This window comes from Odocoileus virginianus, chromosome 3 (assembly GCF_023699985.2).
Source record: "Odocoileus virginianus isolate 20LAN1187 ecotype Illinois chromosome 3, Ovbor_1.2, whole genome shotgun sequence".
NCBI classification, from domain to species: domain Eukaryota; kingdom Metazoa; phylum Chordata; class Mammalia; order Artiodactyla; family Cervidae; genus Odocoileus; species Odocoileus virginianus.
This window is the reverse complement of record NC_069676.1, coordinates 62,230,028-62,257,441: the sequence shown is the minus strand read 5'-3', so window position 1 is coordinate 62,257,441 and position 27,414 is coordinate 62,230,028. Positions and strand designations below refer to the sequence as shown.

Sequence of the window (27,414 nt, the reverse complement as noted above, 5' to 3'; positions counted from 1 at the left end):
AGAGTTTGAAATCAGGCAGCATAATGTCTTTAGCTTTGCTCTTATTTCTCAAGATTGCTTTGGTTATTGGAGCCTTTGGAGGGTCCATACAACTTTTAAAAAGTGTTCCATTTCTGTGAAAAAACGCCACTGAAAAATTCTTTTTAATTTTGTTTACTTTATTTTTGGCTGCGCTGGGTCTTTGGTGCTGCACGGGCTTTTCTCTAGTTGCTGTAAGTGGGCTACTCTCCAGTTGTGGTGCGCAGGCTTCTCACTGCGGTGGCTTCTCCTGTGAAGCACAGGCCCCAGGACATGTGGGCTCAGGAGTTGCAGCTCCCAGGCTCCAGAGCACAGGCTCAGTCACTCCACAGCACGTGGGATCTTCCCAGGTGAGGGATGGAATCCGTGTCTCCTGTACTGGAAGGTGGATTATTCACCAGTGAGCCACCAAAGAAGCCCTGCCACTGAAATTTTGATAGGGATTGCACTGAATCTGTAGACCGCTTTGAGTGGTATGGTCGTTTAACTATTAATTCTTCCAATCCATGAACACAAAATATCTTTGCATTTTTTCTATCTTCTTCAATTTCTTTCATTAATGTCTTGTAGTTTTTAATATACAAGTCTTTCATCTCCTTGGTTAAATTTATTTTTAGATAGTTTATCCTTTTTGATGAAATTATAAATGGGTTATTTGATTATCTGATAGTTCATTATTAGTATAAACAAGTTTTTGTGTATTGATTTTGTATCCTGCAACTTTACTGAATTCATTTACTTTTAACAGTTTTTTTGGAGTCTTTAGGGTTTTCTTATCATGTTATCTGTAAATAGTAAGAGTTTTATTTCTTCTTTTCCAATTTGGATACCTTTTATTTCTTTTCTTGTCTAATTTCTGCAGCTAGAACTTCTAATATCATTTTGAATAAAAGTGGCTAGAGTATATGCATATCATCGTCTTTGTTCCTGACCTTATAAAAGTTTTTAGCTTTTCACCATTGAGTATGATGCTAGCTGTGGACTTGACATATATGGCTTTTATTATGTTCAGGTATGTTCACTCAATGCCTGCCTTTTATCAAAAATGGATACTGAAAGTTTTTATCATAAATGGATATTGAATTTTTTCAAATGCTTTTTCTGTACATCCATACTGAGATGATATGATTTTTTTTAAATCCTTCATTTTGTTAACGTGGTGAATTGCATTAACTGGCTTGAATGTGTTGAACCATTTTTGGAATTGGAAAGTGTTGAATACATTTTTAGAATAAATCCCACTTAATCACGGTCTATGATCTCTTTTTTTTTTTAAGTTTGGCAAGTATTTATTAGGAAGCTTATTAGTCACAGTGAATAAAAAGCCATGAACAGAAGAACTAAGATCTCCAAATTCTGCCACTGGGCTTACAACACTAGTTACAAGCTGATAAACATTAAGGATATCCCAAAGGGAAGCATATCAAAGTCCCATCTTACCCCAACCAGGATAACCACAAACACAGAAACAATGCCCATGCTCTCCTCAGACCACTTACCTGGGCAATACGGAAAAAAGACCCTCTCAAGCTATTAAGCAACATCAGGAGATTCCTGCTCTTCAAGCTATAACATGGGACACTGGTGCATGACAGACAACTCCAAGCTGGGCAACTTGACAAGAATGTTGAAAGATGACAGGGAGAAGGAGCAAGCAGGGACAAATATTTCTAGTTGGAGACCCTCCTGATGGTTAATACAAACACAATGCTGAGGCTCCAAAAAGTTTACACAGCAGACCAGGAATAGTTTCCATTTTAAAAACAAGTCATACAGTAATCCCGCCACAAAGCAACAAGACACTTGGGATCCCATGGCCACATAAACTGGGAAGGCAGGCATTATCCATGGCTGCCAGATACCGACCAGCCCAAGACCCAACTTCTGTAGGGCCCTAGAGAACGACGACTGTTCCCTGGCACCCACACAACCCTTCCTGGGGGTGTGGTATCTTCCACAGGCCAGGTTTCTGCAGCAAGCCCCAAAGACAAAGCTTGGCAGAGGCTATGGCAGTCAACTCTCTTTGGAGCCCCATCTCTCTTTGTCCTCCCCAATAGGATGTCATACTTCTTCAACGACACAACGCCTCTCTGGGAGTCGTAGCCAGACCTTAGGAAATAAAGTGTGTCTGGGGGTAAGCTGATGGACCCTGTGGTCAGCTGGATTGGCTCATGCTTCATAATTACAGATGGTCACCTCATGTTAGCAAAGCTCAGTCCATTCTCCTCTCAGGCCAATATAAAAGACCTTTGTGGTATCAGCTCCAAAGCTTTTTGAAATATGAATTGAGAGATGACAGATATTTGAAAAATGAGAAATTTTTGTAGCATACTCTAATTCCCCTGTAAGATCCCAGTTCAGACTAAAGGTCTGATCTGGCTCCCTGTCTCTATCATCAAAGGACATCTGTGGAATGTTCCTGTACAGTCTCATCTCAGAGGGGTGTGAGTCATCATCTTCTACCATTATAATGATGCCCTTGAGCTTGACATTGCCTGTAAAACGGAATATTAAACAGAAGCTCTTCATCTGCATCACTTTCAACAAACTTGGAGAGGTCAGTCAGCTCCCCCCACGGCTTGAAGACGCCGTGGCTGCTGCCCTCGCGGCTCTCCTTGAGGCACTGCAGCCGCTCCACGTCAATGCGCAGGTACAGGCCGGAGGCCAGGCCGCGCTGCTCGGGCGGCTCCTCCCGTTGGGCGGCACAGCAGCAGCCGTCCCCACTGTGGCCGTGCGACAGGGCGACGCCACTGCCCGCGTCCCCTCGGCCTGCCGCCCGCCGCTCCCCACCACTCCTCTATGATCCTTTTAATGTATTGGTGACTTTAGTTTGCTAAGAACTTGCTGAGGATTTTGCATCTTGGTTATCAGGGATATTGGCCTGTAATTTTTTGTGTGTGGCACATTATTTGGTTTTGGTATCAGGATGATGCTGGCCTCATAAAATGTGTTTGGAAGAATTCTGCCCTGTTCTATGTGGGGGTAGAATTTGAGGACTGATTTTAATTCTTCTTTGAATGTTTGGTAGAATTTACCAGGGAAGACATCTGGTCCTGGACTTTTGTTTGTTGGAAAGTTTCTGATTACTGATTCAGTCTCCTTGCTAGTAATCAATTTGCTCAGATGTTCTATTTCATTATGATTCAGCCTTATGCTTCCCAGGTGGCCCAGGGCTTGGTAAAGAATCTGCCTGCCAAACCAGGAGACATACGAGACGCAGGTTCGATCCCTAGGTTGGGAAGGTCCCCTGTAGGAGGGAATGGCAATCCACTCCAGTATTCTTGCCTGGAAAATTCCATGGAGGGAAGCCTGGTGGGCTACAGTCCATGAGGTTGCAAAGAGTCCAACATGATTGAGCGCACACACACCCACAGATTCAACTCAGCCTTAGGTTATGCGTTTCTAGGAATTTATTCATTTCTACTAAGTTGTCCAACTTGCTGGCATATAATTATTCATAGTAGTCTCCTTTTTTTTTTTAATATTTTTTATTTATTTATTTATTTATTTTGGCTGCACTGGGCCTTCACTGCTGTGCATGGGCCTTCTCTAGTTGCGGCAAGTGGAGGCTACTCATTAGCTGCAGTGCATGGGCTTCTCATTGCGGTGGCCTCTCTTGGGCTCTAGGTACGCAGGCTTCAGCTGTTGCGGTGCATGGGCTTAGCTGCCCTGCAGCATGTGGCCTCTTCTGAACCAGGGATCAAGCCTGTATCCACTGCAGTGGTAGGCAGACTATTAACCACTGGACCACCAGGGGAGTCCCATAGTAGTCTCTTAAGATCCTTTGTATTTCTGTGGTATCACTGTCACATCTCTTCTTTTCATTTCTGCTTTTAGATAAGAAAGTCCTCTCTCTTTTTTCTTGTTGAGTCTAGCTAAAGGTCTGTCAGGTTTGGGGGATTTTTTTTTTAATCTTTTCAAAGAATTAGCTCTTAGTATTTTCTCTTGTCTTTTTAGTGTCTAGTTCATTTGTTTCTGCTTTAATTTTTATTATTTCCTTCTTTCTGACTACTAACCTTGGGCTTCATTTGTTCTTCTAGTTCCTAGAGGTGTAGAGTTAGGCTGTTTCTTGAGATTTTTCTTATTTCTTGAGGTAAGCATTTATTGCTGTGAATTTCCCTCTTAGAACTGCTTTTGCTGAATCCCATAAATTCTGATATATTACATCTCCATTGTTCTTAAGGTATTGTCTGCCTTCTTCTTTGACTCACTGGTTATTCAGTAGTATATTATTTAATCTCCTAAATTTACCTCCTCTCACAGACACTACTGAGTCTACAGCTACGTATGACAGTTTCCTCTTAATAAAAAAAAAACTAAAGGCTGGCTGGATAACAACACCACATCAGGTACACAAGAAGAAAACTATATCACAGCAGTAGGACAAGTTGGCTCACAATCTTGTCATAAATCCCACACCCACCATGGCAACCCATAACTGAGAGGGAACTCAACACTCAGAGTTTCTCTCTGAGAAACAAAGGGTTCAAACTCCACATCTGGCACTGCAACTTTTAAGACACACACTTGAGAGATGAACCCCCAAAACACCTAATTTTGAAAAACAATTGAGCTCACGGCCCACAGCCCACAAGGCAGAGACAATCAGAGAAACACCTCTTAAAGAGTCACACTCAGAAACTCACCCACCTCAATGCCCAACACAGAGGCAGCCGATTTCCACACTTAAGGTAAAGCAGGCTCACCTGTTTACATTAAAACTTCAGCCCACGGATTTCCCCAGCAGTACCGTGGTTAAAACCGAGGTCTCACTGCAGAGGGTCCAGAGGCTCAATCTCTGGTCAGGGAACCAAGAACCCACAAGTTGTGTGGTACGGCCAAAAGTAAATTTAAATGAACAAACAAACAGACTCTCAGCCTGAGGGGCAAGTTAACACACACATTTAGGAGCCTTCTGCAACACTCTCCAGAGAAGGAAACTGGTAGGCATCATCTTTGCTCTCTCCTTTACCATGCTCCAGAGAACCAGTATCTATCTCCCAGAAGACAGCCTTTATATGCATCTGGTACCCCAACTTTTGCAGCTGCCACCCAGGAGGTAACTCTTGGCTGTCTGGCTCTGGAGGTCAGAGGAGCTTGCACTCCTGCTCACATGGGACTGGAGTAACAGGTGTCGCCTAGAAAAGAGCTCACAACCCTGTCTGGCACGATGAATTCTATGACTGCTGCCAGGGGACACTTCTTCAACACTTGGCTCTGGTAATCAGAGGCTTAAACTTAATTGTGGGTCCCCCAGGAATGTAACCAATGGAGAAAGAGTTCTTAAACAGTTGCCACCCCTGGGACACAACAAGAGGCAACAGACCTTTGAGGTCTGTCTTTCTATGAAGGAGGCCTATGAGCTAACCATCCTAACTGACCTGGAGGCAGGCTTCTAACCAAGCAATACACATCAAGGGGCTGACTGTAATCCTTTCCAAAGTTGGGGTTGGTGGTGGGGAGGTTGTAGACACTACCTTAGCACTCATCCTCTGCAAGGCTACAAAGCACCAGTGTCTCTGGAGGAGAGCTTTACACACGTCTGGTACAGCTTCTGCAGCTGACATCCAAGGGATGCCCCTTGATCATCTGGCCCTCACGGCCAGAGGGGCTTGTGTTCTGGGTCTCATGTGTCTGGGTCTCATGTGACTGCAGCCACTGGGGAAGGATGGTTCATGGCAGGCTACCATCCTCAAGTGACTGCACAGACAGCAGACCAAGGCACACCCCTAAGTCTTTCTCTGAAGGAGACACACGGCAGTCCTGGAACTTCTGACTCTGTGGAAAACCTCAAGTCTGCAACACATTTAGTAGCCTATGAAGCAGCTCTCAAGAATGCAGGCTGGGTCTTCCCTGATTGTCCAGTGGTTAAGACCTCGTGCTTTCAATGCAGGAGGCACAGGTTTAATCTTTGGTTGGGGAACTAAAATCCCACATGCCTTGCAGTGCAGCCAAAAAACAAAACAAAACAAAAAATAATGCAAGCTGTAGACATCAGCTTGGAGCTCTTTCTCTGCCTTGCTCCAGCTTACCAGTATCTTCCCCAAAAGCAGCTTATACACTCATCTGAACAGCACATCCTGATTTTTGCAACTGCTGCCCAGAGGACAGATCACCTGGCTCTGGGGGCCAACAGGGCTTACCTCTGGGCACCCCCAGAACTGAATACATTTGCATACTTATAAGTTTGCTGCCTGAGGGTCTAGTTTCCAGTCAGATTGAATCTAGGTGCTGAAATCCTCCTCTTTGGAACACTATTCTTGGCACATTCTCAACAAATGGGAGCCATTTGCCACTTGTGCAAACACAGAAGTTTGAAAGACAAACAAAAGCTGTGGCAGGGATGAATGAAAAGTTTCACCTCCTACATGAGGCCACTCCTTCAAGACTGGGAGAAGTGGCTGTTTCTTCTACTGTATAGAAACCAACACAGAGAGTCAAGTGAAATGAAGACACAGAGAAATTATGTTCCAAGTGAGTTAACAAGATAAAAACCTCACAAAAAATTCTTAAGGAAACAGAGGTAAGTAATTTACCTAATAAAAGAGTTCAAATTAATGGTCATCAAGATGCCCACTGAACTGGGAAGACAAATGGATGAAAACAGTGAAATCTTCAACAAAGAGTGGAAAATATAAGAAAATATACAGTCCATGGATTTCTCCAGGCCAGAACACCAGCATGGATACCCCTTCCCTTCTCTAGGGGATCTTCCCAACCCAGGGATCAAACCCAGGTCTCCTGCATTGCAGGCGGATTCTTTACCAGCTGAGCCATAGCAGAAGCCCAAGAATACTGGAGTGGATAGCCTATCCCTTCTCCAGGGGATCATCCTGACCCAGGAATAGAACTGGGGTCTCCTGCACTGCAGGCGGATTCTTTACCAGCTGAACTACCAGGGAAGCAACAGAAGTCACAGGGCTGAAGAATTATTGCACTGAAAAATACACTTGAGGAACAACAACAACAAATTCAATGAAGCAGAAGAAAGAATCAGTCAACTTTAAGAAAAGGCAGGAGAACTCACCCAAGCAGAGCAACAACAACAAAAAAAAGAATAAACTTCCAGCCAAGAATACTCTATCTGGCAAAGTTACCATTCAGAATCGAAGGAAAGACACCAGAAAATGGGCATAGCAGGAAGCTACCTCAACATAATAAAGGCCATATATGACAAACTCCAAGCAAACATTTTTCTTAATGATGAAAAACTGAAACTATTTCCTCTAAGAACAAGAACAAGACAAGGATGCTAACTCTCACCACTATTATTCAATATAGCTTTAGAAGTTTTAGCCACAGCAATCAGAGAAGAAAAAGAAATTAAATGAATCCAGATTGGAAAAGAGAAAGCAAAACTCTCACTGTTTGCAGATGATACAATTCTACACATAGAAAACCCTAAAGCAGCCACCAGAAAATTACTACAGCTAATCAATGTATAGTAAAGTTGTAGGATACAAAATTAAGAGAGAAATCCCTTGCATTCCTATACACTAACAACAAAAAATCAGAAAGAGAAATTAAGGAAACATTCCCATTTACCACTGCAACAAAAAGTATAAAATTTCAAGGAATAAACCTACCTAAGGAGACAAAGACCTGTATGCAGAAAACTGTAAGACACTGATGAAAGAAATCAAAGATGATACAAACAGATGGAGAGACGTACCATATTACTGGATTAGAAGAATCAATATTGTGAAAATGACTATACTACCCAAAGCAATCTACAGATTCAATGCAATCCCTATCAAATTACCAACGGCATTTTTCACAGAACTAGAACAAAAAATTTCACTATTTGTATGAAAACACAAAAGACTCCAAATACCCAAAGCAAACTAGACAAATAAGAGGAATCAACCATCCTGATCTCAGACTATACTACAAAGCTACAGTCAGTCAAGACAGTATGGTATTGGCACAAAAACAGAAATACAGATCAATGGAACAAAGTAGAAAGTCCAGAGATAAATACACATACCTATGGGTACCTTATCTTTGACATGGCAGGCAAGAATATACAATGGAGAAAAGAGAGCCTCTTCAATAAGTGGTGCTGGGAAAACTGGTCAACCACATGTAAAAGAATGAAACTAGAATACTTGCTTACACCATACACAAAAATAAACTCAAACTGAATTAAACACCTAAACGTAAGGCCAGACACTATAAAACTCTTAGAGGAAAACATAGGCAGTACATTCTTTGACATAAATAACAGCAATAACCTCTCTGACTCACCTCCCAGAGTAACGGAAATAAAAACAAAAATAAACAGTGGGGACCTAATTAAACTTAAAAGCTTTTGCAAAGCAAAGGAAAGTATAAACAAGACGAAAAGACAACCCTCAGAATGGGAGGAAATAAATGCCTGTGAAACAATTGAGAAAGGATTAATCTCCAAAATATATAAGCAGCTGATGCTGCTCAATACCATAAAAACAAACAACCCAATCAAAAAATGGGTGTGAGAACTAAAGAAGCATTCCTCCAAAGAAGACATACAAATGGTCAACAAACACATGGAGAGATGTTCAACACTGTTCATTACTAGAGAAAAGGAAATGAGGTATCACCTCACACCAGTCAGAATGGCCATTATCATCAAAAAATTTACAAACAATAAATGCTGGAGAAGGTGTGGATAAAGGGAATCCTCTTGCACTGCTGGTGGGAATGTAAATTGATAGAGCCACTATGGAGAACAGTATGGAGACTGCTTAAAAAACTATGAATAAAATTACCATATGACCCAGCAATCCCACTACTGGGCATACACCATAAGGAAACCATAACTGAAAAAGACTCATGTAACCCAATGTTCACTTTACCAGTATTTACAATATCTAGGATACAGAAGCAACCTAGATATCCAGCGACAGATGAACGGATAAAGAGACTGTGGTACGTACATACAATGGAATATTATTCAGCCATAAAAAAGGAACACAGTTGAATCAGTTCTAAAGAGGTAGATGAACACAACCTATTATACAGAGTGAAGAAAGTCAGAAAGAGAAAAATAAGTATTGTATGTTATGCATATATATGGAATCTAGAAAAATGGTACTGATTAAGCTATTTTCAGGACAGGAATAGAGACACAGACACAGAGAATGGACTTTTGGACACAGAGGGAGAAGGTGAGGATAGGACGAACAGAGAGAGTAGCAATGAAACATACATATTATCATATGTAAAATAGTTAATGGAAAGTTGCTGTGTCACACAGGGAGCTCAACAAAGTACTCTATGACAACCTAGAGGGGTGGGGTGGGGGTGGTGGGTGGGTAGAAGGTTCAAGAGTGAGGGGATATATGTATACTTATGACTGATTCACTTTGTTGTATGGCAGAGGCCAACACAATGTTGTAAAGCAGCCATCCTCCAATTAAAAATAAAAGCAAAGGAAAAAACTGACTGAAATACATATACACAGACAATTGCTTCAAGAGGGCAAAAAAAAAAAAAGGACTGAAGGAGAGAGTTTTCTAGACAAGCAAAAGCTAAAGGGGTTCCTCACCACTAAACTGACCTTACAAGAAATAAGAAATGCTAAAGGAATTTCTTTAAGTGTGGAAATTTGAACACTACCTGGACATTTGATACTTACATACACAGTGAAATATTTATTGATGAAATAATAAACTATCTGGGATTTGTTTCAAAATATGATGGGGGGAAGCAAGAGCCAAAGAGAAAACAAGAAAACAAGAAAGGCCATGAGTTAATACATGCTGGAGTTGGCTGATGGGTTCATGTGGGATCATCATGTTGTCTTTTTTGCTTACATCTGCTGCTGCTGCTGCTAAGTCACATCAGTCGTGTCCGACTCTGTGTGACCCCATAGACGGGAGCCCACCAGGCTTCCCCGTCCCTGGGATTCTCCAGGCAAGAACACTGGAGTGGATTGCCATTTCCTTCTCCAATGCGTGAAAGTGAAAAGTGAAAGTGAAGTCGCTCAGTCCGACTCTTAGCGACCCCATGGACCGCACCCTACCAGGCTCCTCTGTCCATGGGATTTTCCAGGGAAGAGTACTGGAGTGGGGTTCTTGCCTTCTCCTTGCTTACATCCAAATATGTCCAAATAACAACAAACTTTGGTGCTTCCCTACTGCTCAGAATATAGTCAACTCCTTCATAAGACATAGAAGGCCTCTCATACTCTAACCCCAAGCTGACCATCGTAGCTTATTTACCTTAAGGCACAGACATTCACTGTTCCCTGTACAAGCCACACACTTTTATATCTTTACTCTTTTGCTCACATTGTTCTCTCTTCCCTCATTATCTCCTGAATGAAATGCATGTCCTATTTTAAGTCCCAGCTCAAACGTCACCTCAATGTGAAGCACTGAGCAGCTCAACGTGAACCTGATTCCTTGTCTGAGAAAACCAACTCCCCCCATCGCCTTAATATTAATATTTTGTTCTTGCCAGCTGTACAGCGAGTTGCACTACTCCTAAACTATTAGTAAGGTGACTGTGAAACAATCAGTTCCTGCAGCAAGTGTATCAATCTGAGCATCTCAAGGGCAAGTCTGACAGCCTTTGTGTTTCAGCACCAAGGACAGTGTCTGGCACATTCATACTGAGTGAAAATTTAACCAACACTTAAATATTCAAAGTTGTTGTATACTGGCAGATTCTCACACAATATATGCTATTAGATTCTATACTTGGTACAGTCTTTGTTTTTAATTCTCAAACCATTCAGGCTAAAGAATTTTAAAAATGTATTCTTCTAGTGGTTCATTTCTCCTACTCTACCTCAAGTTCACTGATCAGTGCCATCGAAATACCTAACAAAATCTGTACCTTTCCCATCCACCTTTAGGTTCCACTATTTTACCTGAAAAGCACAAAACTAGGACACATGATGTCAGAGGACAGAATTTTCTAATAAAATTATAAGCCAGGTGATGAGGGCAGAGACTACACAATCAAGCAGACCTGGGTCTAAACCCTAACTCTAATACTAGGTGAATGGCCTTTGGGAAGTGACATAAGTTTCAAGGCCTCAGTTTTCTCATCAATAAAATGAGTAATAACAATAATTACCTCATAGGCTTTGTTTTGGCTGCACTGTGCAGCATGCGGGATCTTAGTTTCCCAACCAAGTGTTGAAACTGCACCCCCTGCAGTGGAAGCACAGTCTTAGCCACTGGACCGCCAGGGAAGTCCCTCCTCATAGGCTTCCTGAAAGTGAAAGTCGCTCAGTCGTGTCCAACTCTTTGCAACCCCATTGACTATACAGTCCATGGAACTATCCTGGCCAGAATACTGGAGTGTGTAGCCTATTCCCTTCTCCAGGGGATGTTCCCAACCCACGGATTGAACTCAGGTCTCCCGCACATCAGGCAGATTCTTTTCCAGCTGAGTCACGAGGGAAGCCCAAGAATACTGGAGTGGGTAGCCTATCCCTTTTCCATGGGATCCTCCTGACCTAAGATTCGAACCAGGGTTTCCTGCATTGCAGACAGATTCTGTACCAGCTGAGCTACCAGAAGCCCATAGGCTTCTTAAGGAGCTCAAATGAGATACTTTAAGTAAAATATTTAATCTGACACATTAATGAGGCTCAATAAATTTTAGATATTATTAATTTTAGAATGAGAAGAACAATACCTACTTCATTCTGTTGGCAGTAAATAATTAGCATACAACACCCCACAAAGTCTAGCACGATATACACCAGTAGCTAGTATTAATTTTTAATTAGGTCCTCTGAACAATTCATCTCTCCTGTTCTCAATAAGTAAATAAATAAACACTTGGCAGATTAAAAAAAAAAAAACACTTTGAACTGTAAACTTCACATTACACAATTTCAAACGTCCTCTCATGTTTATAATCATGATCAAATTTGTTTCTGTGAAGCTGTGATTCATGGTCTCTAAGTTAGTCAAATTTTTTTATTTATGAGAAGAGGAATTGGTGTACTTTATCTCCAGGGTATCTCTGAACCTTAATCTTCTCTAATCTCATGGCTAACAGCAGGATTTCAGAAATATGAATTGCTTGGCTTCTATTTAAAAAACAAAACTGAAAGGCAACCAGGATCAACTTTTATCATTTTGAAATTCATATATCACTACTGATATTTACTATATCTTTTCATTTACTAGGAAACCCATATCCCTTTACCTTCACTGTATCTCCGTAACTTCAGTGAAGGAAGGTAGGCATGAACCACCAGTCTAGAGAGTTCATACGCAAAACATACACACAGGTTCCCACAGTACAGTGAGACTGCCAGAGCTCAAGCAGAACGTGGATGATATGCTGGAACCAGCACATACATTTCCCTACTCTCACCATTCTGGTGTTTCCTATCTACCAATACTCAAGGATTAAGTTTAAGTAGCACTTTTCAAATCCTGCCCATAGTCATTTGGCACTGAAAAGTAGCTCAGCATGGAAAAGCAGCAGACGCAAGTCAAATTTTAGGATTAAGAGTTAAATCAGATAAGAAAAGTATCTGAAACTTCATAAAGTCACAATCTGACAGAATGAATACTTCCTCTTTGTTACTCAAAGTTTATTTAGAAATTTAACACAAGGTATACTCAAGTCCCAAGTGAAGATAATACTGGCCTCCAGCTCAATCTTAAGAGAATCATGTTATTAGATGCAACAAGGTAAAAAATTCTTTGATCCAAATTTACTTCAGATAACATCAAATTAATTCCACACTTGAGACTGAATAAAAGAACATACTCCCTCCTGACTCAATTAAAATCTAAAAGGACTGAAGTGACATACATACATATATATATATATTCTCAGGCATGCGTGCGTGCTAAGTTGCTTCAGGTCATGTCTCTTTGAGACCCTATGGACTGTAGCCCACCAAGCTCCTCAGTTCATGGGATTCTCCAGGCAAAAACACTGGAGTGGATTCCCAAGGGATCTTCCTCACCCAGGGATCGAATCTGCATCTCCTGCATTACAGGCAGTTTCTTGACTGCTGAGCAACCGGGGAAGCCCCATATGTTTTCATAACTCAATATAATTTTGCGTGGTGTGAAAATCACAGACAAGCAATCAAGGAGACAGAAATCTAGCAAACAAAAAAAAGTGAAACCCACACTGGTCTTGGTATCTTCATATCTTCAAACTTTGTATCTCTGATCTTCTGATCTCATCTACTATGTTCTTCCTCCTCTCATACACTAGGCATGTTTCCTTCTCTGGGCCCCTGCATTTAGGTTCCATCTGTCTAAACTGTTCTTCACTCAGATAGCATGGCTTAAGAGTTTGCTCCCTGGTTTCTTTCAGATCTTTATGCAAATGTTATCTCCTTAAAGAGGTCTTTCCTACCTGAAACTGCAATCTCCCTCTCACAAAGAGGTCTTTCCCACCTGAAACTGCAATCTCCCTCTCACAAAGAGGTCTCTCCTACCTGAAACTGTAATCTCCCTCTCACACACACATCCACTCCCATGCTCTGCTTTCACTTTCTCCTACGGAGCTGTCACTTTCTAATAGAGTCTCTATTTTACTGACTATTTGCCTCCCTCGCTAGATTGTACACTCTATAAGGGCAGTCATTATGCTTTTTGTTCACTACAAAACTCCCAGTGCTAGAATAGCTTGGCATGTGGCAGGCACTAAATACATATCTGTATCAACAGAAAGAATTAGAGAAGAGAGGAGACAGCCAGGATATACAAACAAGAGGGCTGAGTATAAGTACCCAAGCAAAAATTTTACACATGGTTGGAAAACGAGGAAAACTGAAGAACATCCACCATCCAAAGAGTGATACACTCTTCTGCTTTAGAAATTGCTGCCATGTCTTGCTATGCATAACAGAATCTAAATAGCTAGATTTTTATGAGAATCTAAAAAGCTAGTTTTTAAATGGTGATTTTTAAAAAAAAAGTCTTTAAATACAATATAACATACAAAACATATTTGCAGGCCTGACTCATCAGGCAGATCTTCAATCTGTAAACTCTTGGGGTAAGCTAGTAGAGCCCCAAAGCAATTATTTAAGTTTCATTCCTTCCCAACTCCACATTACTTTTATTTTTCATGATATAGCCCTTACTCATTATTTTATATTTTTATTTATACATATATATTGGGGGAGGCTGGCTCACTCTAGAGGTGGATAAGAACAAATAAAAAAGTCACAATTTTCAGCAGAATAATTTTTTTTAAAAAGAATCTGAGGGAAAAAAAAAATCACAAAATTTATAAATCTATTCTTGTTTAACTTCCTATTTCACAGACCTAATACATTCCCTCAGAGAAGCTAGTGGAAGTCTCTGGTGTCAATAATCATTTGAAAATAAGGCACTCTTTCAGATCCCTACTGTATCATTCAGAGTAATAACAGTCATGTTCTAGTCAGTAACAAAGGTACACAGAGCTTCTCATTTTTTCCTAAGGAATAGTTAGAATACTTAAAAGAATTTGGATAATCAGTGCAAGCTAGTCTATTACATAAAGCTGCAAATCTCTACCTATACTTAATTTGCCATTAGGATTCCTTATTGGCACTGGAGTGGAAAAACCAGGATCTCAGTTTCCAGCAATCTTTCAGACTATAACTTGCATCTACTCAGGCTGATAGTTCAACTTACACTTATTGACAAATTAATAAGGACAGGGTACTACAGGTACTGTTTCAGGTGATGGGGATGCAAAGAGACATAAAACACATTTCCTGTCAAGTGACTTAAAATTCAGTTAGAGAGATAAATAATTAACCATACTGTGCAATAAGCATTAAAATATCAGAAAAAGGAGCAGAAGGGCTGGCATAATCAGGATGGCTTTAAGGAGTTGGGACTGAGTGTTGAAGAAAGTAGACTTCCACACTCAGAGACCTAGAACAAGAGCACTCCAAGTTAAAGACATAGCAGAAGTAAAAGTGTGACTTACAGGGCATCATTATGGAAAAAAAAAAGACCTGAAGAGGATGTCAGACCTCTTTTGAAACTGAATGTAGTGGGCTGAACAATGATCCCCAAAATATGACTGCATTCTCACTCCCAGAATCTGTGAATAATACTTTTTGTGGAAAAGGAGGCACAATTAAGTTAGGGATCTAGAGAGGAGGAGCTTATCCTGGATTATCTTGTTCAGTCCTAAATGTAATTTCATCTTTCCTAATGAGAAAGATGCAGAGAAAGTTTTGAAGCAGACAAATCGAGGGAAAGGTGAGGTTAAGACAGAGCAAGAAGCTGAAGAGAGGCAAGGAATGAATTCTCCCTACAGCCTCCAGAGGGCGTGCAACCCTGATGACAGCTTGATTTGGGGATTCCGGCCTCCAGAACTATGGGATAATAAATTTCCATTGTTTTAAGTCACCCAGTTTGTGATAATTTGTCACAGCAGCCCTAGGAAACTAAGACAAAAATCTTTCAAGTAAAGCTTCTACAAAGATCTACAAATAAGACTTCAATAAGATACAAACCCTAATTGAAAGAAGAGTCCTTACAGCAGAAACGAACACAACATTGTAAAGCAATTATCCTTCAACTAAAAATTTTAAAAAATGAAGGTAGGGTCATGAGAGTACTTTGAAAGGAGTGAAGTGTCACATAAACAAGAGACTCACTAAACAAATATAAATATTACAGCACTGCAAATTTCCATCTGTAAGTTTTAGTGCATGGCCATTTTAGGGCTTATTGTCAAGCCTCAAATAATGGTCAATTTTTCTTTTTTCAAAAGTAAATGCCAGCATACACTTGACTTCTATTTGACTCCTTTTAACTAAAATATTAAAATAAAAGATAATTAAACTGTACCATTTCAATCATAGTTTGTGATTCGTGGGACCTTTGTCACTTTTTGGAAATACAACCTGAATTGTTTAGGAGTAAAGTACCATACAGGATTCCCTGGTGGCTCAGACGGTAAAGTCTGCCTGTAATGCAGGAGATCTGGGTTTGATTCCTGAGTCAGGAAGATGCCCTGGAGAAGGAAATGGCAACCCAGTCCAGTATTCTTGCCTGGAAAAGCCCATGGATGGAGGAGCCTGGCCGACTACAGTCCATGGGTCACAAAGAGTCGGACACGACTGACTGACTTCACTTTCAAAGTACCATACTGTGTACAACTCACTTTCAAATGATTCAGGGGGAAAAAAGCATATATATTTATATAGAGAGCTAAAATGATGAGTTCAGTTAATGAGTCCAGCTGAAGGACATTGTAATATTCTTTAAACTTTCCTATAGAATTGAAATTTTTCAAAATAAACTGAGGGAAATATTTCATCCATTAATACAAGGGTCACTGCCCATACCACTAATCATCACTGTGTAGTTATATACATAATTGTGTATCATCATTATGCTTTTGTTTACTTTATCATGTCCCAATGCAAAGATTCCTACACTAAGGATGATGAAGTTACAAGTCAAACTATGAATACTATATGCATTTTTCTGGGAACATGTTTTGTGGCTTTCATCAGACTCTCAAAGAAGTTGTGACTCAAATTTAAGAACCACTGACCTAAAGGGCAAGGAATCACAACCCCCTTAGGTCATAGGTTAAGATTAAAAGAGCACAAATAGACATGGTTGTCGAATCTGCTGGTCATAGCAATCAGAACAGCAACAGCATACATTAAAAACAAGAGACAAGTTTCCCTTGGTAAGGGTGACACTGCACTTGAAAATATGTGGGTTATTTTCAAATATCTTTTGATATTGATTTCTAACATAATTCCACAGTGATAAGAGAACAGACTCTATGATTTCAAAACCTTCAGGCCATAAAATATTTGCACCTTGTTTTATGTCCCTGAATATGATCCAGGGTCTCCTAATTTAGTCTATGCGAACTTGAATAGAATTTTTATCCTACTGTTGTGTGAAAATTGTATAAATCTTAAATATGTTGAATCAGTTTATGGTTCTTTTCAGGTCTACTATATCCTTCTACTTTTCTGTATATTCATTCCATTAATTTTTGAGCATTTGATATTGAAGCTCCAAGTAAAACTCTTAATTTATCTACTTAAAAAATAATTGTAATAAATAATGGAACTATATGCAACTCTTTTCTGTATTTTCCAAGTCTCCTGTAAGTGTGTTATCATACTTTAATAATTAAAAAAATTAAAAAGAGGGAAAAAAAAGAATTAAAAAAAAAAAGTAGGGCTGATGGGTGAAGTAGGTAACCTCATCTAAGAGTGTTGAGTACCCACTGATTGACTCTAGCATCAAATATGATTCCTCTCAAACAACTTTACAGCAGTATCATCTCCAACACAACATTTTCACAGTGCCATGCACTATAAGATATTTTACGTATTAAGTCTCTAAATTCTCACAACCATCCTGGAAGTTAAATATTATCCTCATTCTTTGATATGAGGAAAAACTGAAACTGAATCTCAGAGAAGTTAAGCAAATGACCGAAGGTCACAACACTTGTGCCTGTCAGAAACCTGAAATCCAGTTCTATCACCTATAGTCCAGTGTTTTTCAAATATATCACAATGCTGTCATCATTTTTCCACCAAATTGCTGATTCATAATATTTCCAACTCGGTTTTACTTGCGGAGAATTTTAACGTATGTACACCTTAGTAACTAGTGCCTTCAAACTTTTACACCAGCTCTTCTATTTCTAAAACACCAAACCATACTCTTCACTCTTTAAACTTTAACATCACCTCTTCCAGAAAGACTCCCCTGATAAAACCCTTAAGGGCACATCACTCGTGTCCCTCCCATGTGTGATACAGCATTTTAAGCCAGAGAATTTTTTGTTTAGATCCTAGATTTGCCATGTAACCTTCAGTAAGTCACAAAACTTCCCAAATGCATGCATCACTAAAATGGGAGACTTAAAACTTAAAGGCTGGAAATTGCCTATCTGCTACCAAATATAACCTTTAGAAAAGTTTTTGGTGAGCAGCATTTTTAAATCCAGTTCAGTGTCTTTACAGGAGGAGATACATTCAACTGACTGCCACAAGCCCTACCACTCTCTTTTAACAACTACCACATCTCTATAGTTCATTTCTATTATCTGTCTGGCATTTGGTATGCAATGAGGTTTCCAACCACTGGATTATTATCAGTTATACCTTTTCTATTTAGTTTTCATGTGGTCATTTCCCCACTATAAAGTCCAAAATGGGGATTCATCAATTATGTAACTTCGAAGCTAGAAAGAGATTACCTAGCAAAATCCTACCTTCCTGTGTTACACAGATTAAAAGACTGAAGCCAAAGTGCTTTAGTTACTTGCTCAGAGGCTCCCAATACAAGTCAGTGTGGGACAATTTAAACCAACCAGAATAAACAAAATATTCACTTTGTGCAAGACCCTACCCTGGAGCTACAAAATGAAACAAGAATTGTCCCTAATTGTCCAGGATATACTAGGTAGGAAAGGACAAAGACATATATATATATATATATATATATATATATATATGAAGCCATTATTTAAGAAACATATGCTAAGAGAAAGAAGAAACTGACTTCATTTTTTTTTTAATATGTATTTTTTATTTATTTGGCTGCACTGAGTCTTAGTTGCAGCATGTGGGATATTCATTGCAGTGTGCAAGATCTTTTAGTTTTGGCATGTGGGACCTAGTTCCCTGACCAGGAATTGAACCTGGGTCCCCTGCAATGGGAGCGTGGAGTCTTAACTGCTAGGCCACCAAGGAAGTCCCCATTTCTTTCATTTTTAATGAGATCATGAAACAGAAACATTTAAACAGGGATTTGAATAATGAGAACTGCTGGATTGTTTTGTTTACCATTTCCCCATTGCCTTTACTCACAGAAAAATGTATCTTCACATTTGTTCTCAATCTGACCAACTGTAACAGCACCCTTTCTCCCAGAGAAGTGCATTATCAGAAGAAATGGAGAAGGGCTTTGAGGGCTGCTGTTACTAACAGAGAGGGAGGGCACAGCATGAAAAAGCCAAGAAATATGTAAAGGCACAGCATAAACAGAAAAAGGAAATCAGCATGGCTGAGGGTAGAGTGATAAAAAATAATCTACAAAAGCAAAGTGAAGACAAATCCTAAGTACCAGTACTTATTTTCTTCTTCAGCCACCTCTTCATCCCTTAAGCCAAGAACCTGAAACAAAGCTATATATGATATGAACTAAATAATAGCTTATAATGATAAAAACACTAATGGCAGCTAAGATTTAGGATGGGATTATTGTACGCCATGCACTGCATAAAACACTTTATAAACATTATTTCATTTAATCCTAATTTTAAAATCTATTAAGTAGGCACTAATAATCCTCTCATATCACAGAACTGAAGCTTAGGAAAAATAACTTTTCCAAAATCAAACTGTTAAAACGTGGATTCACAACCTATCAGATGTCTCCAAAACCTATGAACTAAACCAAAATTAATGTTAACAAATACATCAATCAGAAAATTTACAATCAGATTATCAACCTCCACATAGCAATAGCTGTACTACATTAGAAGGACAATGAGAAGCTAAAATTCATTCCCTAACCTTAAGGAACACTTTATCCTGAGGTCAAAGAATGCTCTAAAAAAATACAGTATAAAGCTTCGAAATTCTGTAACTGTGGGACCTTGAGCACAGGTCCCTATTTTACATTGGGGGGCTTCAATTTTCTTGTCTAAAAAAATGGGTATAGCAGTACCTACACTATGTAGGATGTGGTAAGAATGAGATAATGCGCCTAGAGATTTTAACACAATGTCAGACACGAAGTAAATTGCAGCTATCTACAATACAATCACTGCCCATATAGGCAGATAATTAGATAACTAGAAAAATATGCTCCCAACTTGGTGGGAGAATCTAGGAAGTATCCAGAAAAGGCATTTATCTGTCATTGATAATCCTGGGCCCCGCAAGGCTATGCAATATGGGGGTAAAAGAAACGGGGTGGCAAAGCTGAGATTCTACTGTACCGTTCGCTAGCCTCAGGGCCAAAAGCAGAGCCTGGCACTTAAGCTCTCAAGAGGATGAGACGGCTGGATGGCATCACCGACTCAACGGAGATGAGTCTGAGTAAACTCCGGGAGTTTAGTGATGGACAGAGCAGCCTGGCGTGCTGCAGTCCACGGGGTCGCAGAGAGTCGGACACGACTGAGCGACTGAACTGAACTGGATTGAGGCCGGGACCCTTCCGCAACTCCGAGGCGACAGACTTACCCCAAGGCCAGCTTCCCCCTGAGATTCTGCACCCATAACGCACCTGCAATATCAACACAAGTCGTTAATTCAGATTCCCACTCACTCCCTTCTTCCACCACTTAATCATCAAGAAATCTTACCCAAACTTTCCAGGATAACCGCCGCCATTTTTCTCCCTCCGTCTACGGAAGCCTTTGAGTTCAGAACGCCTTGTGCGCAAAACGCATGCGCAATTCTCCGGATTTGGGGTTTTGTTGGGTTTTTGTTTTTTCCCCTTCTTATCGCGATACCGAGCCGCACCTTCATTCGCGGTGTTCTCTTGGAAACCGTCTACAAGAGGCGGGTGCTTAAGGTGGGGGCCTTGGTTCTAGCGAGCTTCCGAAAATTCGTCGGGATCCAGAAAAACTGCGAAGCCTCACAAATGGTCTGAAAGTATTAGGAAAATAGACCGTGAACCAAGCCAACTAACCTGGGAGGACTTCAGTTTTCTCAAAACAAAAATAAGTATCGCTAGGGCACAGGCTTGTAAAGAACACTAGAGATTGTATGAAAGTCCTTTTTAAGAACTCAAAGTATCAAAGTTCTAGTCACTCAGTGGTATCGGACTCTTTGCAACCCCATGGACTGTAGCCTGCCAGGCTCCTCTGTCCATGGAATTTTCCAGGCAAAAATACTGGAGTGGGTTGCCATTCCCTTCTCCACGGGCATCTTCTCAACCCAGGGATCGAACCCAGGTCTCCTGCATTGCAGGCAGATTCTTGACTGTCTGAGCCACCAGGGAAGCCCACTATGTATAAAATAAGCCACAAGGATATATTGTACAGCACAGGAAATACGGCCAATATCTTATAATAACTTTCAGTTGAGTTCAGTTGTTCAGTCGTGTCCAACCCTTTGCGACCCCATTGACTGCAGCAAGGCCAGGCCTCCCTGTTCATCATCAACTTCCGGAGTTTGCTCAAACTCATGTCCACTGAGTCAGTGATGCCATCCAACCATCTCATCCTCTGTCGTCCCCTTCTCCTCCTGCCTTCAGTCCTTCCCAGCATCAGGGTCTTTTCCAAGGAGTCAGCTCTTTGCATCCGGTGGCCAAAGTATTGGAGTTTCAGCTTCAGCATCAGTCCTTCCAATGAATATTTAGGACTGATTTCCTTTAGGATGGACTGGTTGGATCTCCTTGCAGTCCAAGGAACTCTCAAGAGTCTTCTCCAACACCACAGTTCAAAAGCACCAATTTTTCGGCGCTCAGCTTTCTTTATAGTCCAACTCTCACATTCATACAAGACTACTGGAAAAACCATAGCCTTGACTAGACGGACATTTGTTGGCAAAGTAATGTCTCTGCTTTTTAGTATGCTGTCTAGGTTGGTCATAAACTTCCTTCCAAGGAGTAAGCATCTTTGAATTTCGTGGCTGCAGTCACCATCTGCAGTGATTGTGAAGCCAAAAAAAATAAAGTCTGCCACTGTTTCCACTGTTTCTCCATCTATTTGCCATGAAGTGATGGGACCAGATGCCATGATCTTAGTTTTCTGGATGTTGAGCTTTAAGCCAATTTTTTCACTCTCCTCTTTCACTTTAATCAAGAGGATCTATTGTTCTTCACTTTCTGCCACAAGAGTGGTGTCATTTGCATATCTGAGGTTATTGATATTTCTCCCAGCAATCTTGATTCCAGTTTGTGCTTCATCTAGCCCAGTGTTTCTTATGAGGTACTCTGCATATAAGTTAAATAAGCAGGGTGACAATATACAGCCTTGACATACTCCTTTTCCTATTTGGAACCAGCCTGTTGTTCCATGTCCAGTTCTAACTGTTGCTTCCTGACCTGCATACAGGTTTCTCAAGAGGCAGGTCAGGTGGTCTGGTATTCCCATCTCTTTCAAAATTTTCCAGTTTATTGTGATCCACACAGTCAAAGGTTTTGGCATAGTCAATAAAGCAGAAATGGATGTTTTTCTGGAACTCTCTTGCTTTTTTGATGATCCAGCAGATGTTGGCAATTTGATCTCTGTTCCCCTGCCTTTTCTAAAACCAGCTTGAACATATGAAAGGGCACGGTTCACATACTGTTGAAGCCTGGATTAGAGATTTTTTTTTTTCATTTATTTTTATTTGTTACCATCTAGGCTAATTACTTTACAATATTGTAGTGGTTTTTGCCATACATTGACATGAATCAGCCATGGATTTACATGTGTTCCCCATCCTGAACCCCCCTCCCACCTCCTTCCTCATCCCATCCCTCTGGGTCATCCCAGTGCACCAGCCCCAAGCACTTGTCTCATGCATCCAACCTGGACTGGTGATCTGTTTCACAGTTGATAATATACATATTTTGATGCTGTTCTCTCAGATCATCCCACCCTCGCCTTCTCCCATAGAGTCCAAACGTCTGTTCTATAATCTGTGTCTCTTTTTCTGTCTTGCATATAGCGTTATCGTTACCATTTTTCTAAATTCCATATATATGCGTTAGTATGTATTGGTGTTTATCTTTCTGGCTTACTTCACTCCGTATAATGGGCTCCAGTTTTATCCATCTCATTAGAACTGATTCAAATGTATTCTTTTTAATGGCTGAGTAATATTTCATTGTGTATATGTACCATAGCTTTCTTATCCATTCGTCTGCTGATGGACATCTAGGTTGCTTCCATGTCCTGGCTAAAAAACATGACACACTTCATGAATTTGTGTGTTATCCTTGCGCAGGGGCCATGCTAATCTTCTCTGTATCGTTCCAATTTTAGTATATGTGCTGCCGAAGCAAGCACGGCTTAGAGAATTTTGAACATTACTAGCATGTGAGATGAGTGTAATTGTGTGGTAGTTTGAGCATTCTATTCCATTGCCTTTCTTTGGGATTGGAATGGAAACTGACCTTTTCCTGACCTTTTCCAGTCCTGTGGCCACTGCTGGCATATTTGTTAGTATATTGAGTGCAGCACTCTCACAGAATCATCTTTTGGGATTTGAAATAGCTCAACTGGAATTCCATCAACTCCACTAGCTTTGTTCGTAGCGATGCTTGCTAAGGCCCACTTGACTTCACATTCCAGGATGTCTGGCTCTAGGTGAGTGATCACACCATCATGATTATCTGGGTCGTGAAGATAGTGGAGTTAATCTTCAAAAATTGTGAATCACTGTTATATACTTGAAATTAATATTGTAAATCAATGACACTTCAATAAATAAATAAAAATAAGGAAAAAAAATGGTTCAAATACTAAGTATGATGCTAATCTTCAGGTTTACCTCCAAGAGTTAAGAGTTAATATTCAGCATGCACTAGCTACCATATATATCCAGCAGACATTTCACTAAATCTCATGTAATCCTCACAGCTAGATCCAACCCAACTAGATCTGGATCGCGATCTTATTTCTTCAGCTTAGAAAAAAGATTTATGACAGGTTAAAGTCCCTGAGATAATAACTGGTAAAAACAGTGGTAAACCTAGGGGAAAATATATATAATAGGTTAAAGTCTCTCACATAATAACTGGCAAAAACACTGGCCAATTGAGGGGAAAAAGATTTATAATAGGCCAAAATCTCTCAGATAATAACTGGTAAAAACAACAGTGGCTAAAAACCATCTAGGCTTCGGTGCCACCAAAGTTTAGTGTTCCTACCCACATCCAAATAAGTAAGTTTATATACATATATATAAAACTTCTCTTCAGTAGCATAGATAGTTCAAGTTTCCTTTGCTACATATTCAAGAGTTCGAGATACCCAATGCAAACAAGCAATACGAAGAAGAGTAAGTGCATATACAGAGCATTTTAGGCCATTTGAGGTGAAAGGAAACTGGTTCTTTTTCCTCCACAGCACTTAACACATACAGTCCCTTCATAGATTCGGTACTTAATCACATCAAATGAGAGTTACTCTATTCTGCTTCTCCTTGAGTATCAAAACCCAGAGCTAGAATTTCCACCCAGTTAGAAAAACCCTTGTTTTTGATTTCTGAGTAGAATTTTTACCTTTTTGTTAGTTGGCTTCTTGTAGGTACTATAAAAGCATCTCCAGAGCTAGCATGGCAGAGAATAAACCAGAAAGGCGGGGAGGTGACTCATCAGTCTAACCTCTTAATTAACTTTCTTTGCTGTCGTTAATGAAAATACCTAACCTCTGGACTGGGCTTCCTTGGTGGCTCAGACGGTAAAGAATCCGCCCGCAATGCGGGAAACCTAGGTTGGATTCCTGAGTTGGGAAGATCCCCTGGAGGGGGGCTTGACAACCCACTCCAGTATCCTTGTCTGGAGAATTCCATGGACAGAGGAGCCTGGCGGACTGCACAGTACATGGGGTCGCAAAGAGTCGGACACGACTGAGCGACTAAGCACACAGCACAACCTCTGGCTAGCTAGGCTCCAGCGGTACCAAGCCAACTTCACCCCGGGGCCCCGCCTGTCCCAGGCTCGAGGCGTCAGAAGTCGAGCGCGCCGTGAGGTTTGGACCTTCGCGCGCGCCGTAGCGGCGGGCCGAGAAGGCGGGGCTCCGAGTCAACCCCGCCCCCTTCCCTGCTCCAACGTGGGGCTACGAACGGTCTGCTCCAGTGGTTGTTTCCCTCATCCCCGGTTGCTCGTGATTATGGGACAGGAACCGCGCACGTTGCCGCCCTCCCCTAACTGGTACTGCTCCCGATGCAGCGATGCCGTGCCCGGAGGCCTCTTCGGCTTCGCGGCGCGGACTTCGGTCTTCCTTGTCCGCGTGGGCCCTGGCGCGGACGCGATCCCAGGGACGCCCCCATTTCGAGGTAAGTCCCCACTTCTTGACCCCAACCTATCTGCACTAACTGCGTTCCCCGGGGGCGCGGAGAGGGCGTGGCTAGCCACCTCACCCCGCCATAGATGGGGAAACTGAGGCTCGGGCAGAGAGAAGGGTCTATTCACAGTCGTCTAAACTGAGTCGTGTCCGGGTCACCAAGGCTGAGCTCTACACCACGCTGTGGCTTAGCGGTCCCGCCTCCTGGCTCTCTCAGCATGCATCCGCTGGCTTACTAAAAAGTTATCCATGTGTCTTTCCAGGTATTTATAACACCTAGGCCTCGCTTTCTACAGCTCCAGGTCGTAAGCGAGATCCTGCAAATGTATGATACTCACTTCTGTAAGATAAATGACTTGAGCCGAATGCTTCCAGGCTCCAGTAGGTCTTGGTTATGCTTTGGGATACGGCAGGCCAGATACTTCCTCTCTTCTAAAAGACTTCTAGCCAGATCTAAATACAAATCCCTTTTACATTCTTCATTGGAGCTGCCCCTCAGCCTGAGAACTAGACACATAAAGCGATATGAACGTATTTTACAGTTAAAAAGACTGAGTCCCAAGGAGATAAAACGACTTGTCTGAAGTCAGATGGCACAGCCAATATCTGCACTTGAGGTTTCTAATTGTGGGTTTCTGGATATTTTTGTTATTTCATGGAATAAGTGAGGCCGCAATCACCAACAACAGTTAAGATTCTGGCAGGAAAAAAAAAATTGTCAGGTGACTTTGGGGAGTATCATAAAATTAATTCTTGCCTGAGTTTTTCCCAAGAAATAAACCATCGCCCCAAATTTGAAAAAAAAAAAAAAAAGATTCTGGCAGGAATCTTAGCTAGCTCTTTAACCTGCAGCCTGGTTTTGCTTGAAGTCATAGGCGAGTTGGTGGGACACACGGAAAAGGTGTCTGGCTTCACGTTTTGTCATCACCCGGGTCAATACAATCTCTGCGCCACCAGCTCCGATGATGGGACTGTGAAAATCTGGGATGTAGAGACAAAAACAGTTGTGACGGAACATGCACTCCATCAGGTACCATAGCTTGCCTGTTTCTCAGACTATTCATATATATCTGTGTCAGAGTTCTCCTGCTTCAAGTATAGTTTTGCTAGCTCCTCTGTGCTAGGTTAACTTTTATATATATACATTTAAAATTAAATATAATTTAAAACGTATTATATATATTATAAATATATAAATAAAATTTATATAATATATATAAGGTAAACTTTTATAATTGTGTTTGTTCATTAGATCAGAAGGTGTATATTGTAAAGGTACCTCAAAAATTTTTTGGAAGGAGATACGTATAAATCAGAGGTCAACAAACTGCACTGCTGCCTGCTTTTGCAGCCTGTTTCACTAGAATACAATCCCAGCTGTTCATCTTAGTATTGCCTACAGGTTTAACTATTGCTGCTTGCAGGCTACAATGGCAGAATTGAGAGTTAAAACAGAGATAATATGGCCCAGACAATCTAAAATATTTACTCTCTGGCTCTTTACACGAAAAAGATTCCTGAGATAAACTGTGAGTGAAACTTATTTCGAAACTAGATGGTTAATTGATATACCTGCCTAGAAAATGTAGAAAAGAACTCAGTTAATCTTAGGAAGAATTTTGCATTAATCTACAAAGGAAGAAAAAATTTAATCGTTCTTAGCCTGAATTCTCCTATCATTTGATTATAATATAATCTTGCTATATGGGTGGTCCTAACAGTATTTATTAAGTACCTATAATATACCTAGCATTATACAGATTAAAAACTAAGTAAAAATTAAGCAATAACAAATGAGAAGCAAATACATCTTTCCTTTGTTTTAAAGCACACCATATCAGCATTGCATTGGTCTCCTCGAGTAAAGGATCTGGTAGTATCTGGAGATGAAAAAGGAGTAGTTTTCTGTTACTGGCTCAACAGAAATGACAGCCAGCACCTGTTTATAGAACCCAGGACAATTTTCTGTCTTACTTGCTCACCTCATCATGAAGATTTAGTAGCCATTGGGTAAGCACCGTGCCGTCTGCACTAATAGTTTATTTTTGTTGATGCTGTTATTTTGTATTTCTTTACCTTTTCCTATCCCTTTATTCCTCAAAGGAAGCCATTTACAGGTATTAACCACTCTCCCTGCACCCCTAGTATCATTATTCCTGTGACCTCCAGGTCCTCACTGTATTTTTGTTGCCTTGGTTTCTGTGATACTGTACTTTCCTCATTTTTCAAACCTGATTTCTTCAGTGAATCTCCAAATGTCAGAAATGTCCTCTTTTACTCCTCTGTACATAACCCTTGGTTATATTAATAACATTTATTCCCATAGTGTCAAATGACTCAGCTCTGCTCTGATTCTCAGCTCTTCCACTCAATTGGGAAAGCAGTGTGGCATTGGGATCCGTCTCCCCTGTGATCATCAAGGTGTCTTCACGTGAGCTGCCTCAGTAGGCGGTCCCCTCTCCCTTACTGCTCCATTTA

At 40.8% G+C, this 27,414-nt stretch overlaps 2 protein-coding genes, 1 non-coding gene and 1 pseudogene across 8 annotated transcripts in view; 1 reads left to right on the top strand and 3 right to left on the bottom strand.

Moving 5' to 3' along the window:
- Window positions 1–20,491, bottom strand: part of MRPL22 (mitochondrial ribosomal protein L22) — a 38,742-nt gene extending 18,251 nt beyond the window's left edge. For 2 of the 5 annotated variants that reach the window (XM_020905718.2, XM_020905727.2), the window contains exons 1-2: window positions 20,299–20,479; window positions 20,177–20,219 (exon numbers count right to left, since the gene is read on the bottom strand). In XM_020905718.2, coding sequence (XP_020761377.1) covers window positions 20,177–20,219; window positions 20,299–20,464 — 209 coding nt within the window. In that variant the 5' untranslated portion in view covers window positions 20,465–20,479. Of the gene's footprint in view, window positions 1–11,085; window positions 11,224–20,176; window positions 20,220–20,298 lie in introns of all 5 variants that reach the window. The other 3 variants (XM_070465690.1, XM_070465691.1, XM_070465692.1) reach the window with 3 other exon arrangements.
- On the bottom strand, window positions 1,296–10,818 carry LOC110145475 (PITH domain-containing protein 1 pseudogene; annotated as a pseudogene).
- A 2,337-nt stretch (window positions 20,492–22,828) lies between the features above and the next one.
- LOC139034491 (U6 spliceosomal RNA) lies at window positions 22,829–22,935 on the bottom strand. The gene has a single exon (XR_011487037.1). It is a non-coding gene; the product is annotated as a U6 spliceosomal RNA (small nuclear RNA).
- A 1,743-nt stretch (window positions 22,936–24,678) lies between these two features.
- GEMIN5 (gem nuclear organelle associated protein 5) overlaps window positions 24,679–27,414 on the top strand; it is a 42,634-nt gene continuing 39,898 nt past the window's right edge. For both annotated transcript variants that reach the window (XM_020905653.2, XM_020905647.2), the window contains exons 1-3: window positions 24,679–24,928; window positions 25,806–25,966; window positions 26,765–26,946. In XM_020905653.2, the coding sequence (XP_020761312.2) occupies window positions 24,763–24,928; window positions 25,806–25,966; window positions 26,765–26,946 (509 nt within the window). In that variant the 5' untranslated portion in view covers window positions 24,679–24,762. The remainder of the gene's footprint in view (window positions 24,929–25,805; window positions 25,967–26,764; window positions 26,947–27,414) is intronic.